Source organism: Zootermopsis nevadensis, unplaced genomic scaffold (assembly GCF_977971745.1).
Source record: "Zootermopsis nevadensis isolate Lab colony 2312 unplaced genomic scaffold, Znev_1.0 Znev_ptg000012l, whole genome shotgun sequence".
NCBI lineage: Eukaryota > Metazoa > Arthropoda > Insecta > Blattodea > Termopsidae > Zootermopsis > Zootermopsis nevadensis.
In genome coordinates, this window is record NW_028259144.1 from 4751390 (window position 1) to 4773107 (window position 21718).

At 36.1% G+C, this 21718-nt stretch overlaps 1 protein-coding gene across 1 annotated transcript in view; it reads right to left on the reverse strand.

The window, feature by feature from the left end:
• Positions 1-20643, reverse strand: part of LOC110832607 (glutamate receptor ionotropic, kainate 2) — a 199903-nt gene extending 179260 nt beyond the window's left edge. The window contains exons 1-2 of the mRNA XM_087347677.1: positions 20457-20643; positions 18536-19826 (exon numbers count right to left, since the gene is read on the reverse strand). Of these exons, the coding sequence (XP_087203803.1) occupies positions 18536-18638 (103 nt within the window). The 5' untranslated portion in view covers positions 18639-19826; positions 20457-20643. The remainder of the gene's footprint in view (positions 1-18535; positions 19827-20456) is intronic.
• Positions 20644-21718: the final 1075 nt, after the last annotated feature.

Consider the following 21718-nt stretch of genomic DNA (forward strand, 5'->3'; position numbering starts at 1 on the left):
CAAGTTATAGGGTAATTTAGTATTCTATCTTCTTTTTATCTTATGCTGGTAGATGTGTTTCGTAAATCATTATTTAGCTGTGTAAAACGTCATTGTCTTTACATCTCCTTTGTATTATCTTATTTGTTACTGGTTACAATGTAATTTATAAGAATAGACGATAGATTGGTAATACATTGTAAGGTAACGTATTATTATTACAATAGTAAAATGTAAATGTAGTTAAACAAAAGTAAATGAGAAAAGGAACACCATTTAAGAATCAGTGGTTCGATGGCACTTATGAAATTTGTAGTATATTCGTAGTGGGCTGCAGTGTTTATGACGAATTTTAGACAGAAATTTGTTAATCCTCTGTCCAATGATATCAAATATTTTAATTTGTTTTTTTGAAATTTAAAAATTTAACGAATAAGTACATTGTGGTGTTTTGGAGTAAATTCAAAGCTTGCTTCTCCTCTCGGAGTGCCTTGCATGAAGTGAGAGATCTATTGTTTTAATATATTAGTAGTGGCAGAAACAGTATGTCAACAGTTTATAACAATTCCATTTATTATTATGTTCTTAGACGTGGCCTCAGTGAACGCAATGCGCAGTCCAGCGGCCACGACTAAAAAATCGGACTGTACTTGTTTTCATAGATATGTCGAAAATGTAATCAGCGAACTAGACCAGAGAAATGGGCGAAAATCTAATAGAAGAAGCTTTCTAATCGAATGCTAAGATCATGTATGATTGATCTGATAGATATTTCTGTCGTTTTATAAGAAATATATACGATATTCCTTTTCAGCTAAAAATTCTGCAGTAATAAAAACTATGTTTTATCCGAAGTTTTGAGTAATTTCACTTAGTCCCTTATACAGATTATTTTATCTGTATTTCAAAATATTATACGACATCGTCTTTGTATCCTGTGTGATTAGAATCTTGATTATTAAACCGGACGCTGTTACTCCATGTTTCGTTCATATATCGATTTATATTTCAGCTTCGTAATTTAAAATAAGACACGGTGACATCTTTCTAAGTGTTTTTCGTAATACTTGGATCAAACCTCGGGCAGAAAACCATCTAACTTGGTCGATACTTTTCATAGTCTCCTCAGGCCAAATTTCAGAATATGATGTATCCGCTTTTTTTTTCCGAATCCTCTGGAACTCAAAATATCTTCGTATTCTTTTAACTTGTTTCACTCTGTAGCTCTTCCAGTGACTGAAAATACAATTGTGAAATTTTATACATTGTCTACCTTTCATCACATGATAACACTCTTACTTTCGAATCCCATACGGGCGCGTGTTTACGATCTTTATACAGCAGTGGTCATTTCTGATGCAACAGTGCGCAGACTCTGAAGAATGATGTGTACCATATGAAAATTAACGGCGATCTGAGGAAAAAAAACGGAGAGAAGTAGAGGAGGGAGAGAAAATGAAACGTGCAAGGAATAGAAGGTATTACAAATGGACGAAAGCCAGAAGAAGACGTTGAAGAAGTAATGTAATGTTTTGTTTCTGTTAATCAGAAACACGTATTAATTGTCGATGTTTTAAAATTAGTTCTGAAAGGGGAAATTACGTAGGCGTGTTTATGCGACGCTGTTAAGTAGCTGATGGAAGAGGCAGTGTATGTATACATGTCTCCCGGCCGGCACGAAGACGCTGGTCGAACGCATAAGTGCGGCCGTCATTATCGGGCAAGGGTTGCGCCCCCCCCCCCCACCCTCCGTCGTTTCAACTTCCCTTAACGCGGTCATTACCCTGATTTGTGGCTGTGTACGTCTCAGCCATCCTCTCTGCATCGGGCTCTTGTGATTTCGGTAAGTCGCGCGTTCCTCGTGGTTATTATGTGATCAAGACGGGAATCGGCTTTTGATCTAGAACTTTTATGCTGCTCATTCTCCATATATATCAACAAATTGAACAAGAAAAGGGCGCGAGTACCTTATCTAATCACCTTCAAACATTTTAATCCATGTTATTAAAATTGTTAAAGTGTTTCTGACTTACCGTTCCTTCTCATTTATACAGGTTTGTGGTTCTCCAGAACTGGCTCCTTAAACAGTAAGTAAATTAAAGTTAAGTTTGTCCCACTATACGCCATGTAGGCGCTTGGGGGTAGTGGAGGTATAGCTTCTCTCTTCCTTGACCTCGGCACTAGATGGGGGTGAGTGGTCAGCATCACGCCCCGGCCGGCTTTACCCCCGGGAAAGGACCCCGGTACCCATTGTAGAGGAGGCTGGGTGGGCCCCAGAGCCGGTCTGGACGCAGAGGTCAGAGGAAAAATCCTCTGCCCCCGTCGGGGATCGAACCCAGGTCGTCCAGCCCGTAGCTAGTCACTATACTGACTGAGCTATCCCGGCTCGTCTCCTTAAACAGTGTTATTTGTATTTGTTTACTTCGGTATTTCCTGGTGTACCGAGTTTCTGTAATTGATAAAATATTCGGTTGCTGCCTGAAGCTGCTCCAGTCTCTTGTCGTGATGGCGAAGGCTTGTTCTGGACTGGGTTCTACTGGCTGATCTCATCGCCGAAATGCCTATTAGTTGACACACATTTCCAAAGGTGAAGAGGTCAGCCTGTAAACCCCGCCCCGTCCGTAGTGACCTCTTCAATAATGTAAGTTGCATGTCTGTCTTTCGTCAGCCATTTACAGAGCTCTGTATAGTTCTGAATTGTATTCAGACACAACCTCGAAACATTACACACCTGCAGCCTCCTTGTCTATTGGACAGGTGTGTCTGGGTGGTGCCGATGAGAAGAATTTCAACCCCTGTCGGAAAACAAACCCCGGTCGTCCAGTTCGTAGCCAGTTCAATGACTGAGCCGTCATACGTATCAGTTTTCTCATGACTCTAAAGAGAAGGCTTTGTTTTCATAGTAAATGGTCGTGTTTTGTTTTCTTAAGAGCCAGCCAGCGAGCTAAATGCATTTTCTATGTCTCTCATTACCCGCATTCACCACAAAAAAGGCCAGCAGCAGTGCTTAAGACTTTGCTCTTTCGATTGTACTCATTGTCCGAAGGAATAAAAGTCAACACTAGGGCGACGCACACTCTTGACGTGTGGAGTGCCTTGTTTCCATAGTCACCATTGTTATCGCTCTGGAGGCTTTGATACAAGACAGCTCCAAGCCCCTTGACAGGAGACACTACTGCTCCCTGCGGAGGTTTTACAAAGCAACAAGCTTCCTTTGATAGGTAGGTCGGTTTTCGCAAAATAAACAAACACAAAAATTATGAAACATAACGTTTTGTTGTTATTTTGCAGTGCTGTACCAAGTGCTGGATACCAAGCGAGTTATAGTGGTAAAACTCTTAAACTTCTTTACCAGAGATACACGTTTCGAATTTTATGGCATGATTACGGGGTATGAAACTGGCGTTTTTTTGGTGATTTATTAATAAATCTTTAGGCCGAAAATAGCGCGGGGAATTTCTGACAGCTTGGTGACTATCAGCTTCTCAAGAAGGATTGTGTTTAGTGAGGTTGTATTAACTTCCTTTCTACAAGCTCATATTTGTTGTGCAAAGCTTATCTGGAATATCACTTAGAAAAACTAACGAATCTACTTGATTTAGAATATTTAAATAACTTTCTAGGTAGACAGTGCTTCAGTTTAATTGCTCTGTTCTGGTCACTGTATTTGACGCCACTGCATCAAACCATTCCATCTGCTTCCTTCTTCTAGTTAAATTGCACTGATTTTAATTAATCGTCTGAGCCACTAGAAACCCCTCTGATGTTCTGTGCTTACGTTAGCCGCCGGGTATCAGTGAGATCTGCACCCAAAGACCGAACGAGAGACAAAGAGAAGTTGGTGATATGAGGATTTACAGTTAAAACTCCTTTGATCTCATAAAACAAAATTATACGCGTTTTTGAATTATCACTATCGATGAATCTGTACTCGTAATCACACACTAATCAAGTGTCTGTTGTGTGTCGTGGTAGACTTTCTTCTCAAATGTTATATTTAATTTATCCCATGCTTAAATTACTTACGTATACAGACATTTTTCTGCATATAAAATCTTAGTATGTTACGTGTTTAGTCTAGAATTTATTGCGTCTCTTAGCTATTTATTTTTTAAATTGAATTACGTTTATTATTATGTGATACATGTGAAGAGGGTCCCTTGTCGCCACGGTAAGGCGTGTCCTCCGGATATAGACAGAGAAGACAGGAGGTTGGACGTGGGACTTACAAGAGCACAGCGAAGCCTCAGGATGGGTTATTTCGAATGACAGAAGTAATGGAAAATATACATCAGATTCATGAGATTTTATGTTCTCACGGCGGTGAGGGCTGTGTTGTTATTTTCTTTGTGTGTCTGTGTGAAACCTTGGGGTTAAAACAGTTTGGAGAAACATACTTTTTCCATCTTCAGGGCTATCAGTCCAGAGGACCACCATGGGCTTTTAATTTCATACAAGGATATTTTAAATGGAGAAAAATATTAAATTTGTTCGTAAAATAAGTAGGGTGGGAGGATATGTACTGTATGTATCTGTCTTAGGATTGTATTCAGTGACTGGCTTTGAGGTCAATGTGTTGAAATATTTTGTTGTTCTGCAAACTCTTTTTGAAGTCTGTCGGTTTAACAGACAGCTACTTTGTTAGTTGAGCTGGTACGGTTCTCTTCATATAAAAATGCACAAATTCATATTGGTACATAAATTACAGCCAGTATACAATATTGAAGCCCGATCCATGAAATGTGGTAGTACAAGATAACAGCGTAATTTACTATCTTCAAAATATTCTCATTTGTTGAACTTCATTGTTATAGGTAATTAATTATTCTTAGAATATTAACACGATTTATTTATTTTTAATTATTTAGATTTGAAGGACGACTCAGTGAATGAACGAATAAATGGGTGTATGAGTAAACTAATAAATATATGTGTATTTAATTAATTAATCTTGTCCGTCTAATCACAATTTAAAATTTAAAATTAAGATAGTTAAAATACCATGTGATGCTCCTTATCGAAACATTCGATTTACATTTGGAACATCACTTTCTCACTATATGTTTCGGTCCTTAGATGAACCATCTTCAGGTGTGTAAAAATTACAATTATATAAACTTAAAACTTAATCATAATTTCTTATATGCAACACTAATAACTGATAAACAACAACAAAAAGGTTGCATATAAGAAATTATGATTAAGTTTTAAGTTTATATAATTGTAATTTTTACACACCTGAAGATGGTTCATCTAAGAACCGAAACATATAGTGAGAAAGTGATGTTCCAATTGTAAATCGAATGTTTCGATAAGGAGTATCACATGGTATTTTAACTATCTTAATTTTAAATTTTAAATTGTGATTAGACGGACAAGATTAATTAATTAAATATATATTTTCACAATATGACGCAACTCTATCATCTTATAAATATATGTGTGGTAAAATTAATAAATGATTTGGTTAATCAATTTATGGACAAAATATCTGAGTACAAAAACTACAATGGATAAAATGATAACATAAAAATTTCGTGGCTATTTAAATTAGTGAACACTTCTCTCTTTTTTTTTGATAGTTGAATGTCATTCGTGTTTGTTTCTCATGCCTCCTACATCACGTGTGCCAAATATTTCGTCATCATTTATGTATGATACGTTAGAGAACAAAGGAAATATTTTTCTGTTGCATGCACAAAACTTTAATTTACATGCAAATATCCTTTTTTATTTCGTCATAGTTGCTTTTAAGTTCAACGTGTCAGTAGAATGTTATTGTTACAGAATTGAACCGTAGATGAACAAATTAGCATTCTAGAGTACAAGCTTTTTATTTTGATAACCACACATATTTTCGTCTTCCGCGTAATGCACAAATAGATCTCATTGCTTTCATGCATGAACCATCCAATTCATCACTGTGAATGACAGTAATGGATCGTAACAGGAGAAAGGAGAAAGCTGCATAATGAGTTTCATAAATTATGTTTTTCAGCGCGTGTGATCATGTGACGGCGTATAAATTATGCTGAGGGCACATGAGAAATATATTCAGAATTTTAGTCGGGCATTTTGTACGAATGCCTTATTTGTTCTCGTTTGAAAATTGACAAGTCTGTTTAACCTCATGTCTGGTGTCTCCGATGCATGTCATTGACTGGGCTAGTTAACCTGACTTCGATTCCCTGTAAGGTCAGGCATTATTTTCTTCGTAACTAGTTCAGATCAGTTCTGGGATTTATCCATCCTCTTATTCTATTCAGTGGAAATAGAATTTCTTTCTCAGGGGGTAAAAACGGCTGGAGATTGAAACTGATCACTCACTTCAATCCAGAGCCAATTATATGAATTTTATAACTGATATGCAAGTTAAATTCTTAATTAAATTTCTTGGAGTCGAATTTTATATTTATTTTTAATTATTCATTTTTTACTTTATAATAATAAACTTTAATTCTCCCTTATTCTCACATTAGATCCACACAGAAAATAATTTTAAACTGTGAACCTTATATCCACATCTTAGACTAGCCTTATTCGAGTAGGATAAAGTTCGGATTTAATTTCAACCTAATGTAAGAATCATATGCTTATTAAACGTGTTAGATCAAATTACAGATCTTATATAAGACAGTTTTAGATTATGACTGATCCGTACAAACCTTAGGCGTGTTCTAAGTTCGTTGAGTAGTTTTGTAACAAAAATTTAAGTACGAGAGGACAGACTAACGCGGGCTCAATCTTCTTACCCTGCATATTTTACGTGCTTTGTGCAAAGAACGTATAATTAAACTTGTCTATTTTATGTTTTCAATTGTATGATAAAGTGCTTTATTTCCTAAGGGAACATCTCTTGTCCTTTCTGCGACAAATTTAACATTTCCTTTACATAAAGAAGAAATAATTTGCAAACTAAGACGGAGAGAAGTTCTAGCTACAAAAGGACTAAACATTGTTTCTGTTTCGTTAGCTTGTGCCGATATTTTAAAAGTTGCGTGTCTTCACGAGCAATTTGTGTGCGAAGTAAAATCTAGTTGTGTCTTCTTTTTCTGTCATTAAAAACAGCGTGCTAATCCGTGGAACAGTACTTCAAAGTAACAGAAGACTTAAGTTAAATAGTGGCACAGAGACCACATAGCGGCTTTTTGTTTTATTTCGCTTTTGACGAAAAAGACAAGAACTATTTAACTCACCTTTATTAAAAATCAGTAAATCTTTATTTTCCAATTACGTGTTTTTTTATGATTCTCAGTGTAAATAGGGGGCTATTTCCCTAAACAGCGTTATACAGTTGATCTTTGTAACAGTGAAGTGTTGTGTTTTCTTTGCGGTACGGACTGAATTCTTAAATATTATTATACGAGGACGCAAGTATTCAAATATGCACGAAAAGCCAGTAGCAGTTATTAAGCAACTTAGGAATCGATAGATTTGTATCATCCTCCCGTCTGAGTCTAGGTAACTTAAGTGACATTTTGAGATTTTACTGCTGTAATTATGAGTGTAACACAGAGGAATGCTAGAGAACTTCAGTAGCTTGTACTCTTAATTCACTGGCTGCACAGAATTCTTAAAGTCTAACCGGAAATAAAAATGTGCATATCATTATTCTGTGAATGAACTTTAATATTTCTAACTTAAATTCTGCATGAAGAGAGTTATGTACAAAGTTAAAATTTTCTACTGTTCTCAAAAGCACCACGCTTTAAAGTCAAGGAGGATATCATTCCTCCCCCTTTAGTGTCGAATCCAATATTCAGCTCTGAAAATGGAAGCAGCATGTTCTTCTGAAACGTTGGTTATCTGTCTACAAGTCTGCAAGGCGTCGCACCCCTTAAGAGCAACACCGACATCTTTCCGCAGTCAGAACTTTAAACTTCGCAATCGTTTTACTGATTTAGCTTTCGCGTCTCGGATAAAATACTAAATAGAGAATATTTTGGAAACTTTTCTCTGTCGATAATTTTAATTGTTCAAAAATAAATATTATTGAGGATGGCATGTGTAGGAGGCGTAACTGATATTTTCGTTGCTTAAATAATTTTTAATCTGAATAGTTGTGGGGCTTGAAATTAATATCTTTGAAGGTGCTAATCACTTTACATCGTCATATATAAATTAGTCGCATCACTTTCAGCATGTACATTCAACATCTGTATGTTTCCACTTGTTATAACCATTTCATTACTGTTATGAAAGGTCTGTTCTGTTAATCAGAGAGCAGCCCGTATTCTGTCTCCTCTCCGTACGCTGTAATACTTTTGATTTGTACTGTACTTACTAGCCTTGATGTTCAACATTTGCGTCTGCAGCTAGAATAATGTTCTGTGCTTATTGGTCAGTGCTGTACGCGTGATATTAGGTTTTCATTTGGCTCGACGGTATTTTTATTCACACTTGAATTAGGGAGATTTCATTAGCAAGTTTTTCATTTAGGTTCTTCATGATATAAAATGAAAAGCTTAATATCTTAAACCGACTTTTCATTAGACAAAATGGCAGCTGTTTCGTGGGTTTTTTTTCGAATATCGTATATAAGGTACATCTCTTCAATTGTTAAGTTAGATCCATATATTCATGAGTGCAGGAGGAACAAAGAGTAGGAGTGAGGAAAAGTTATTTTTTCTATTTTTCCTGTCTGAAGCCCCACACCGTTCCAGATACGTGTGCATCCTTTCGGACTGAGGATATCTGGAAAGGAGGTGTTGTCGGGAATATTTGAACCTAAGAATGAGGAAATGATAGGAAGTTTTAGAAAATGCTTAATGTGAAGTTTCATAATTTGTTCTCTCCTGACTCCATGATACAGAGTCTGGAGACGATCGGCTAACCAGTTCAATCAGAGAATTATATGAAACCCAAGGGTTCATTATAGTATAATCCCGATTATATGTGACAGATTAACCAGGGTACATGTAAAAAATCTGTTGTACATGTTAGAAGGTTTAAAAATTAATAAATACAACATGAACATGTTATTTAATTTATTAATATAAATAAATGTTTACTAAAAACATTAATTTTTCTGCAGTAGAACGTTATTAATATCCGTTGGAATATTTTAAAAAAATAGTTCGTATGTATTATATTAAATTTTATTTAAACTTCTTTATGTTATTAAACTATTTGTTAAATTTGCTTGTTTTTCTTTAATTTTTGCGGATTATCTGGGGGTTTAGATTATCCAGAAAAATATATTTTTCAACCAATTCGAATAATCTGGATTCTATCGTATTGTGTTCACAAAAAGCCTTAAACTTGTATAAAGAAGTTAGTCGTCGAAAACCCGGATACATGATTGTCACTTGCATCTGAAACTTGTATTTGAAATATATTTCGAGTCGAACTAAACTCCCTTCACTCCGAGACCAGCCGACTGCCGAATCAGAGATAAAGCCTCTAACTTCAAACCTAGGGTATGATAATATACTGCTTGGTCAGGGCTGTCGCAGACCTCATGGAGCGATGACGTATGCTTATCGACCAATAACGGAATGATGGTTAGTAGGGAAAACCGGCGAACTTGCCACTTCGTCCACGATAAATCTCATTTGACGTAACCCGGATGTCCGCGTTGAAAATTCAGCGTATATGCACCTGAGCAACGGCTCAGCCTGACTTTATGTTTATTTAATGAAATGCAATAAATATTAGGTTTAATTACAACTCCATGGAGTGTACCGAGCGATTAGATTTCAAACAGTGGATTCGTATGTGAATTAGCACATAGGTTGTCCAATAATTCTGCAAACTCCACACAACAGAATTTCTCCCACACGTTCTCTACTTAATTTCTTCATTAATAACTGCGACAAAGAGAAAATGTATATTATTGCCTGTGGTTTCAGGCCTATGGGATATTCTGCATTTATGTACTTACTAATCAGTATTCGTGTCAGGAAGTTTCATAGATAAAACTTGCCTCGATGTTATGCAGTATTAATACTTGTTTGTAGATGACATTCTAGTTTAAGACATCCTTCTGAGGCATTTTTTAACAATTACGTTATCAATTTTATTCCGTTCTCTTAGGGATTTTTTTAAAAAATAAAGAGTAATTATGGGTTACTGTAATATTAAAAATAAATCCTACACAATCAATGATATTATTAACTACTTGTTTACGTGGCTACTTGGACGATCAGTTCTTCAAGTGCCTGAGCACTGCGGGTACCAACTTTTCGTTGGCTTGATCTATAGACATTTTTGTAGGACTCCTTGGATGAGGGATCGGCCCGTCGCAAGGCTTCTACCTGTACACAGGACAGCACAACACAGAAAAAAGCGTACAAACATCCATGGCTTGAGTGGGATTCGAACCCACGGTCCCAGCGACCAGGCGGCACAAGGCCCACGCCTCTCAGACCGCGCAGTCGCTGTGACCCCCATCATTAACTAAGATTTCCTAAACAATTAATCTGATCGTTAATTTGTATTTGTACGCTAAATTACTACATAGCATTTTTTCCCAAAGATGCAACGAAATGAACAGTTCATCGATATTTTACTTACTCATTATTCGTTGTTGTTTGTAGCGGATATTAACGTTGCATTGAAATATTTTCGTATGCGTTCTTCGGAAGATGAGTTGTAGTATTGAAATTGGAAGAATCTGCAGTGAAGTACCCAAAGAAAACTAATAATTTTACAACGGAAACCAAAAAAGAAAAATCTTGAAGATACAACTGGTTCATTCTCTTTGGCTGTCTGGAAATAAAGAGAACAGTTCTAGCGAGTTAATGTGGACCGCCATTTTTGTACGAGCACAAATGCCGCCATTAGTCTCTTCCGCTCAGACTCACATGTAAGCAACGTGCGTGTTAAATTATTGGAGCAATCTTCTAGTTTGCGAAATATATCTCTGCGTCTTATTTAAGTTTCAGACATGAATCTTTGAATCAGGACTTTGCGTAACTACGCTCATGGACCTATCGTATCCATCTAACACTAAAATCACCCGTTCGATTCTCAAGTTTGCAACAGCAGAATAATTTATTTGGTGATTAAAAATGTATTGCAAATGACTCATTTTTTTTTTTTTGCTTTCAATATAAATTGCATTTGTCCTTGTTTTATTACTCTGAAGGTAAAATAGTGCATTAATAAGATAATGTAGCGTGTTTCGTAATCTCTAGCGATTGGATGTAACATGTATGACCAGCGTTAAAGCATGTGATTTGTGTTTGGAGAGTTTCTATGAAATATATGAAAGAATAAGAGATGAAACGTAATTTTCGAACAAACGTGTTTGAAACTGAACTCGTTCTATCACGTATTTCAATTCTGTTCCGAGTTCATAACATAACCAGAACACGCCATTCCACCAATCACAATATCGTTACTATAATAGATAAATGATTCTCAAGCAGATAAACACAGTACTCGCTAATGAACCGTCTGATGGCAAGCCGATTCATAATAATTACTTAATATTCTGGCGTTGTTGGTACGTATTTCTATTTTCCCCCCTCCCCCCTCTCTTTCAGGCGCAGAATTTGAAACATTTTGGGGTTGAAATGCTATTCGTGACCCTCACGAAAAAAATTGAAGCCTCATAAAAAATTCATAAAATGTGTGGTGGAGTTGGGTTATTGAGTGACTCCCCGAACATGTAGGCTTTGGTTGATGTAAACAGAATCAGGAGTAGTGGGGGGGGGGGAGACAGAAAATTTGAATTAACGGAGCGATAATCATAACAGTGTGAAATTATGACAAGCTAACAAATAGACAACGAACAGTGTCGAAAGATGAAATCGCAGTTTAAGCGGAAATGGCTTGACAAGCATCAGACAAACATGATATCAGCGATTAGATGATGAGATGGGCAGGGCACGCAGCGCGAATATCAGAGATGATAAATGCTTACAGAATTTTGTATCGGAAAACCTGAAAAGAAGAGACCAATCGGAAGATGATATTAAATGGGTCTTAGAGAAATGTTTGAGGGTATCGACTGGATTAAACTGGCCCAGGATAAAGACTGGTTGCGGGATCTTATGTTTTGTTGTGTCTTATTGTTTTTGTTGTGTGCTTTTTTTATTGTTTTGTTCTGTCTCATTGTGTTGATGTATCTCATTGTTTTGTTGTGTCTTATTATTTTTGTTGTGTCCTTTTGTTTATTGTTTTGTTCTGTCTCATTGTGTTGATGTATCTCATTGTTTTGTATCTTATTGTAGGTCACTGCCACCGGGTATAAACCCATTTGCAGTCAATAATAAATAATAATAATAATAATAATAATAAACCTTCAGGTTTCATAAGACTCAGGGAATATCTTGACCAGCTGAGGGTAGTATTTATTAGGGTCTCAAAACGGGATCCTCTTCCTTTAATTTATACTCTCATTACATGTTGCATATGAATAGTAATCACATCTATAACGTCGCAACATCCCAGCATTAACGTCAGTAAACACGAATCTGGATTCTGCGTGACGAGGCTGTTCGCGAAGCCTGGCTAGTGCAGTCGGTCGTGGACATAGGGGAGCCGGGACTTGGGCCTTGTGCCAGGCGGTCAGGGAATATACGGAGCTCGGACAGCTAAGGGAAGGCCTTACGGGAAACACGTCATGTTTTGCCGTACTGCGTCAGAGACCCGGAAATGTGGTGGATGCGTCAGGAAGGCAGTCATGTTAACTTGGATTAGGAAGCATTTCTCATTCACTGCCATAACAAGCATTGCACTGCTTGTTACATAAGTAACTTACTCCCAACTTCGCTTAGAGGTCGTAGACTTTCGTAGGTCTAGTTATCTTCATCATCATTTGACACAGTGGCTTGCCTCTCCACCAATAAATTTACCATGGTTAGTCTATACCAATGGCCAAATAATTAATAGTGTTAATAATAGTTATTTATTTATTTATTTAGTGTTCTGTCTGACGACAGGTCCATATGAACAGGATCCTTCCATCCTTTTCTCGGACTGGGACCTGTTCATATACGTTCTTGGCAGATGATCCAGAAGTGGTTTGCCATTGCCTTCTTCTGTGTGTGAATGGAGTAATTGTTGGGATGCCACGGAGGAAAACTCCGTGTTGCCTAGACCACGGCCTTGCCCAACACAAGTTATAAATACGGGCACCGCCGGGAATCGAACCCGAGACCCCAGGATTACAAGGCCAGCGTTCTAACCGCTAGACCACCGTGGCTAATAATAGTTAATGATAAATAAATTATAAATTTTCTTTAAAAATATTTCTCGATAAAAAAGTGCTGTGAGTTAAATTTTTCTTTGTTTCGTTAACTCAATCGGGTATACGATTAGGCCAATTATTATTTTTCGTAATCTAAACACGCGGTGCACTGAAGGTCTAGTTGCAATCAATATCAAGTTCGGTTGGTTAAACGCTAAATCATTATGTTATAACTTTATTCATAGAAACGAGACCGTAAGTTGTTTCTAAAATTTCATGGCCGTCCATTGCGCACGAAAAAGGACCTTTATGTAATGTAAAAATAAAATTAACAATTATTGACCGATGGCTGCTGGTCATTTATTCCACCTGAGTGGAATCACGTCAGGACGCATGTGTCAAAGCTCACCTGGAAATCTCGTTATGTTACCAATTTAAATCGTAATCGTGAGTGACGGCGACTGCAATGAAAACACGTCACAGAAAACAGGCTGATGCATCGGAAAGTACTGGAGACAATGTAGTTCGAAAATACAGGGTGTTCATTTTATAATGAAACCCTATTGCACATGAACCCATTCATACATAAAGTGAAGAAAACAATTGAAATATTAGATTTTCGCAGCCGTATCCCGTTTTAAACAAATTTATGTAGATAACACTGTAAACAGAAGTGAAATTTTAAAACATTAGTTCAAAAATTTAAAATAACTTTTTCTTATGCTTTAATACCTTAAAAGGTATAAAACTCTGATTTATAGGTTACAAGGTACAACCAGGATTATTAAGTATGTGTCTAAACGAATATATGGTAATTTTCTTATGTATTTCTTAACGAAACCAGTCGTTGCTTTTTATTGATCAGACACTTGAGTATTAAGTTAATTTCTGTACTCAGAGTACATCACATTTCACGTCTTTCAAATCTATTCTTATTTTGTCACTCTCATGTGCCATTGCTTTATTTTTGGCACTGGTTAAATACTTTGGAAAGTTATGTAAATTTTCTTTTAGAATGTTACCTGAGATGTTATTTTCACGTGTAACTTGTCCAACTGTTTACGTGTTACGACCTATTTCTTTAGTCTGATGCTGAATTTATATCTGAATAGGAATGTGTAGCTCCATCGCGCAATGGATAAAAGTGTTTGTGGCAGTTTAAGAATATAAATTATTCGCTGCCGTGATAATGTCATAACAGAGGATTTAATTTTAAAATGTCAGTAGTTGAGATATTTTATTTTTCGCTTTTCGACGAGAGAGATGCTTTCTTGTATTCGGTTCAGTGATTGTGTTTCAGAATTAAAGTACCTGCTACCAATATGAAATCCCTCGTGGACCAGTAGAATGATTTCCATGTAACCCTCCCCCCTCCCCGCCTGAAACATCCCCCGAACGTTTGTTGGACTGCGATCCCAACTTCATCAAACGGAACAGTGTCGAGAAGAGTTGGGATTTTTTATCTCATTTCCTCCTTCTTCTCTGTTGAAGGTTTCTCAAAGATAGAGGCGCTGTAGTGTTTCTTTTTTGTAGTTCCACACTGCAACCATAGAGGCGCCATTCTTGATCGTTTGTCACGGATTTCAAAGGAAAGAAAGAGAAAGTTAAATTTTTTCAACCAGAAGGCTTTGAATTCTCTTTCGATACTGTCCACTTGGATCGATTTGGATAGCCACGGATATGGTTGTTTTGAATTATTCATGACATATTATAATATTTTTTTTTTAGACCAGTCAGGTCAGAAAAGGGGTCTTTGTTAGCGGCCATTTTTATTCTTCTACCAAACTAATCCTATTTTATAAACCAATTTCAATAGCACCTTCAGCGACCAATTTTCTTCGTATCAGAAAGTTCTGAATTCAATTATTTCATGATGGCGGCTAAATCCGAACGAACCATCATAATATTTTGCATATTTATCCCAGATAAATGACGAAAGTGAATCCTAATACACACAGATATATTTCTTACCAGATATACATAATACAAGGTTTACAAATTCTTTGTGTCTTTAATTTTCATGCGTTACGTATACAAGGCACGTAACACTGCAGAATCATTGAATAGATTTCGATTTAACTAATAACTTATGGATCGAATTAATTTTCGTCTACATCGGTTTACTATTGCATGTACCTTCAGTGAAAATTAAAACAACCTATCGATTTTAAGGGTCCACGTACCAAGAGCGGTGCAGTACGTTCCTGAAATGATATCAAATTGCGGAATTTGCAAATATTTGATAAAATCTGATAAATATATGAACGTAATCTTTAATTTTTTTTCTCTCCTTACATCGTCTACTCTCCCACTTGTATTTATGTTAGAATTTATTTTCCTTTCGCGAGGTGTGGGTGCGAAGTGTGTACAAACAAGTATGCCAAATTTTGCGAAATACTTGCCGGTGCAGCAGCGAGGCGTGGACTAAAACAAATCGTAATGCAGCGCACGTGAGTTGCATGCTGAGAATCTTGACAGAAATGTAGCAGAGAAACTTTCGAAGAAAATCCGTAATAATGTGTTCCTGAGAGCTCGGCCAAGATTATGGTGGTGTTACTGTGCCATGTTCAGGTAAAGCCCTGAGATCTGAGTTTCTCACGTCTGTGAAGACTACGCAATGTCACAGCCCACAAGATCGCAATCGATAATTTCGTCTGAGAAATAAAATGTCGTGTTTAAATGTAACAAGATCCCCTTTCCTTCTCTATTCTAGAAACATGTTCAGTCTACCAAGGCTGTCAGATACCACCCACTTAACATACTAAGAGACCTGTATAAAGCAGGAAGTGAAGTTTATAAAATTTCCTAAATTTGTCTCCAAATTCTTTTATCTTAGGACTAAATATTTTTCTAAACACTTTGCTATCTGTGACCTGTAATTTTTGTATTCGTAGTTCAAGTTAACAGACCATGTTTAAGGAACTTACAAATTAGTTTTATGCATTTGTTAGCGATGCCCAATAGAAAATTTAAGTTAATCTCAGTAAAAAAACATTTTTCGTAACCAGCACCCTCTGTAAATGTACTGATCAGAACAAAATTTTGTCCTTAGCGGAACAGGATACGTTACCAGGAAAATGTTGTTTCCACAGAAAACATATCCAAATTTTGATGTGAAGCTTTCACGGCGGATGTCATTGATAAAGTCTTCTCGTTCTATCAGCCAAAATAGATGTTGATTAATCGCCGACGTTTCGAGGACCATCTCTGTCCTAATTTTCAAGGTTGTTGTTAACTGTGGCTCGTAGCGCGATCCTCGAAACGTCGGTCCGAGAAGACTTTATCATATCCAAACTTATCTGTCTTCTTCCTTCTTATGTAGAACTTATTTTGAAATGTTACGTACAGATAAGTACGTGTCATGTAACCACTGAGAAATTTAACCTTGTTCGTGTAAATGATTCAAATAATGATGAGCGTAGGCCGTGTAATAAGACCCTGTGAGATGCTAAGCTAAAAGATCATATTGAAGTCAAGCTATTACTGAAGTAACGAGAAGTTCCTGATACTCTTAAGTTGATTAATCCGTGTTTACGTTAGTTTTAATAGACTACGATGTTAATTACTTTTAGAGGATGAACTGAAGTTGATTAAATATTGATATTTTACACAAGGCTTCTCAACTAGTATTTTAAGAGGACCTAGTAAAAAAGAAATACTCTGAATTTTGGATATTACACGATTTTACTACAATATTAAGCATCTGAGAAAAACTAATGTGATCTTTTAGTTTGTATTCTTTGAGTACAAGAAATGCCAACTACGAGACAAAATTTGTAGTATTCCTATATATATATATATATATATATATATATATATATATATATATATATATAAGAAGTTTCAGAATAGGACTTCACATAATAGAATACTGTTTTACTATACGTGTGTCCCGTAAGTTTCTGGTCAGGTTTTCAGAAATGACGCTAGATGGTAGAATGTTCTGTTTTACAATGCTGATACCATTAGGCAGCATGTGGAAGTACTTCTGAAGGCGATTAAGGTACAAATATTAGGAGGAAATGCATTGGAGACACGAAAGGTATCATTAAACGTTGAATTTAAACGGGCAGTTTACACTAGTATACCGTTATAAATTACTGGATCAATAGGAGGAGGATTATCAGGAGAATGTGATAGAGATTAAAATTAAAGGATGTTGATGGAAGAGAAGATGATAAAGATTATAATACGGTGATTGGTGATATCGTTGAAAAGGCAGGGAGCAAGTTGCAATTTTTTGTCGAAGCTGATAGCCGACGATTCCGTCCAGCGATCCAGCGCCTTGTATGCCGTGCAAGTAAGTGATGTGCCTGTCCACAGTGACATCGCGATATTTCACCGGCTGCAGGGGACTTGTCTGGAGTGAATTACATGTCGGCTTCGATTTGCGCCTGGAGGATATATTACCGTACATTTCCGACCACTGATCTTGAATCTCAGTCCGCGAAACCAGAAGCAGATAATTGCAATTTGTTGCAGCTGAGAATTAACCGTGACGTTCTACTGATTAAACAGTTTGGTCTAGGTGTCTGGAACCTGCATCTAGTGCGAAATCGAGGAAATTATAATTAAAATGCGAAATTACTTCTCAGTTCAATGAAATCTATTATTTTTAAAACAACACGAGTCCTTAAACGTCAGTTTCGAGTGAACTGAGGAATTATATGCTAGCATAATTTTTTTTATTCTTTGCTTGATTTATTTTTGGCAGGAAAAAATTGCGTCATACAAATATATTTCGTTGTCAGCTTTTAGTTGAAGTATTTTAAGCTCAAGTTTTCTATTTTTTGGTTTAATGTTGTTTTAACATGTACCCAAATAATGCTGAAGAAAAACTCGTAATTCTTTCTTTTCTTTCACTCCTCCTGTGACAAATTTAAGTGGCTATTTCACAGTCAGAACCTAAATCTAAACATAGAAATAAATTAACATGAGACAGTTATAGATAAGTTTGACCATGCATAATAAAGACTTAGGTCGATGTGATTCTTGTCAGAAAAGACGCAGTTGCCATAGTAGCAACAATTCAATTCTCTCTCAAAAAAATTGACTCATCAAACACTCCATTTTCCCCTTCCCCTCTCCCCCCACTGTCAAAGAAGTTTATTGCCGGTCACATTGGTCTGAGGCGTGGGTTCGAATCTCACTCAAGCCATGGTTGTTGGTCCGCGTTTCTCTGTGTTGTGCTGTCCTGTGTATAGGTAGACGCCTTTCGAGGGGCTGATCCCTCGTCCAAGGAGTCCTACCGAATGTCTAAATAGATCAAAAACGTCCAAAAGGAGGCCCCTATGCGCCATATTGTAACGGAAATGGAATAAGAAAAAATAAGTTTATTCGTACGTTACAGAAGCTGAATTTTTTCTGGATTTTTAGAATAATAAAAATAAAGAGTTTATAATTTATTATTGTACTTACCAACTCGAATGACAGGAGGGAGAGAAGAGACAATATCTGGCGCCAATAACAGAAGCACTACATTTAATAAACATAACCTCAACACTTCAGATGACGCCGCCATTTTTTAAATCAAAACTTTGCACTCGTTTACCAAAACGTTGACCTTTGAAATACAAATATCCTTTGTCACAATCACAGTAATAACAACAGGTATATAATATATTATATTGTAAATTGTTCCATTGTTTACTGTTCGGTGAAATTTATATGTTAAATTGTCACTTTCTATCACTTTCATCGGACGAAAACTATTGATAAAAAATTTAGTTTGAGGTAAATTTGAACACAATTAAACTTTCTTTTTCCTTCCTTCCACTTTCACATGTGAATTCATGATATAACAAAAAACAGAAAGAAAATTCTTGTTGCTATATATAAAGCCACTTAACCATAAAATAATTGTCAACGTCGGAGTGTGTTTTACAACTATTAGTAATTAATTGAACACGTCAGAGTCATTAAAATATGAAAATGCAACAGATTTTTAAGAATGATGCCAATAAAACTACAAGTTCTGTAGTTTATAAATAACTTTAAGGAACGCAGATACATTAAATGTTCAAGTTCAAAATGCGTATTTCAGAATTTGTTATTTGACAAAATTTATAACGTTTATTTGCAACACTAAAGATTAACAACTATACGTATTGATACCATAATATCTAACCACAAATCCCATGCGCAATTACAGACGACATTATGAAGTTCTTCGTTTGTTTGTTTGCTTATCCATGTTTAATGTTTTAATATTGTAACACGACAAGAACATAGAACATTAGCAATATGTAGTACTGATGTGGTTTGTACTTAAACAGAAACAATAAAGTTCCTTGTCTGCGAATAAATTGGTTTTATAATTTCAAAATGTTATTAGTTTAATGACAGTATTTCAGTCCTTTATAACTTAAAGACTAATAATTCTGGTTCCAATTAATTTGTTTTAACTGCGTGTATTCATATAGTAATTGTTCACCAAATTGTAATGGCACTAGATTCTTTATTAATGTATTACGTATATCCACAGGGCATTATTCTCAAAATCCAGTCCACTAATTATAAATTATTTACAGTTTTAATGATGTAGTGTCGTGTTAACTTCATTCACTCGTGGTAAAAGTAAATATTTAAAAATGTCTTATTTCCTTCTTTGAACCAAGCTGATCACAAATCTTACTGAAGGATGATCCATCACTGATGCTACTAATTGCTCTCTACATTGGTTGAAGGAGATAAAAGCATCGTTAGCTGACTGAAAAAAGGAAAATAATAACATACCGAGGTAATGCGTTGCTAAAGCCACAGAAACGCCGATGAAATTAAAGTAATTTTCCAGTATAGAGATTCTAAAAAAAAAATGAAAGATGAAAATGTGAAACGTAGATTGTATGAGGGAATTTTAACGTAGAAAAAATTCCGCACTGGTATAGGTTATTTTTTCTATTTTATACAATCTTTCATAATGGGCTATACCTTAAAAGACCAAGTTTCGTATTTTTTAAGATTTCTTTCAAGATTAATAAAAACGTTTCTTTCTCGGATAACGTCTCAAAAGATGCTGTATAGAAGCATTTACTTTTAGGTCTATTCATAGATAAAACGTAATTACAGCCACTCAACTTTGGAGAATATTATAACATTAATTAATTAAAGGACGTATAAACAAGCAGTAACGGGTATGGTCTAAGAAAATTTTGAATATTTAATAAAAATTAAACTTAAGATTAGGTTTATAAATTCTATGATAAAATGTCACGAGAAGGCAATTTGATTTTGTGGAATTGTTGATGTTCATTAATAATTAAGGACCTTCTGTCTGCAAATTATGGTGTAACTTTGTAAGCTTTTTTCCAATTTGAAATTAAATGTGAATGTAACTTACACACAAGTAAATAACTGAAAGGAAAATAAAATTATGTTTATATGCCAAGTACTTTTCGCCACACAATTCAAATGTTTCTTGACGTCCATACCGGCACTTTGCGACGTGGTAACCACGGTAACGCGACGCGACTTCCCACACGCGCTCTGCAGTTTGTTCGGCGGCCTCAGAGTCCGCTCACTGACTGAAACCGTCGGGGCGCAATGGGTTTCTGCAAAGCATCGCGTCCCTGAGCCCGACCGCCACGACGTCTCCACGCAGCTCAGCCGCCCACCCCACCCCACCCCACCCACTCCGCCAAAGAAGGGCGGATACTCACCCCTCGCACTCCAAAAATAAATGATTACATTTCTGTATACGTGGTGCATCGCTCCTATGACAGTGGCTGTGTGACTTCAGTACGAGTTAATCCTTTTAATGTAAAAGTTCATTTACCTGTCATACAGAAGACAACAAAATCATAATGAGAGGTTTGTATTGTCTACTTATAAGTATCAGAAGACTACATGTTTCGACTGTTTTCTGATATATCAAGACTCTATTTATGTTAATAATCGGTTTGTAATTCCCCTAGCCGTATACTAATCGGCCTGATAATGGAGGCAGCAGCAAGTACCTCCGAAACGTCGATAAACTTCTACCAGACTACACGACGCAGTATCCTAAAAGACAAGCAACTTTATACTCGACGCCACGAGAACCTGAATTATGATTGTATATTTACGCTGTTTATATTTAGTAAGTTGGTACTACGTTAGATAGAAGAAATATTTATAATTCGGTTTTTAGATTTTGATTTTATTTATATCTGTGACTCATGGTTCTCATGTCATGGTTTTCTTTATGTTACAAAATTTAGAGTTTGTTTCGAGACTTGTAGAACATCTGTTGGACAGATACTGAACAGAAACAAATTAGCCCTGATTTTAGTATTAAATCCAAAGTTTTAAGTAGTTATATTTTTAAAAAAATATGAAGCATTAAACTGGTCGAACATAATTGCGTAAGAGACTCAAGGACCTATATAAGTGTCGGCTCCATATTGGAGTGTGCATATGAAAGGTGTTCTCATATGAATGCAAGTGACGTGTTGAACACACATGACAAGGTACACATTGTACAGTACTGCGCATGAATCCTAGTTAGTGCAGAATAAGAAGGGAAATTTTATTACAGAACATTTTATTTTCCCAGGAATATTTCTTGCGTGTATGAAATTTATAAAATGAATGGTCGAAGAAACTTGCTCAGACAATGTGGTG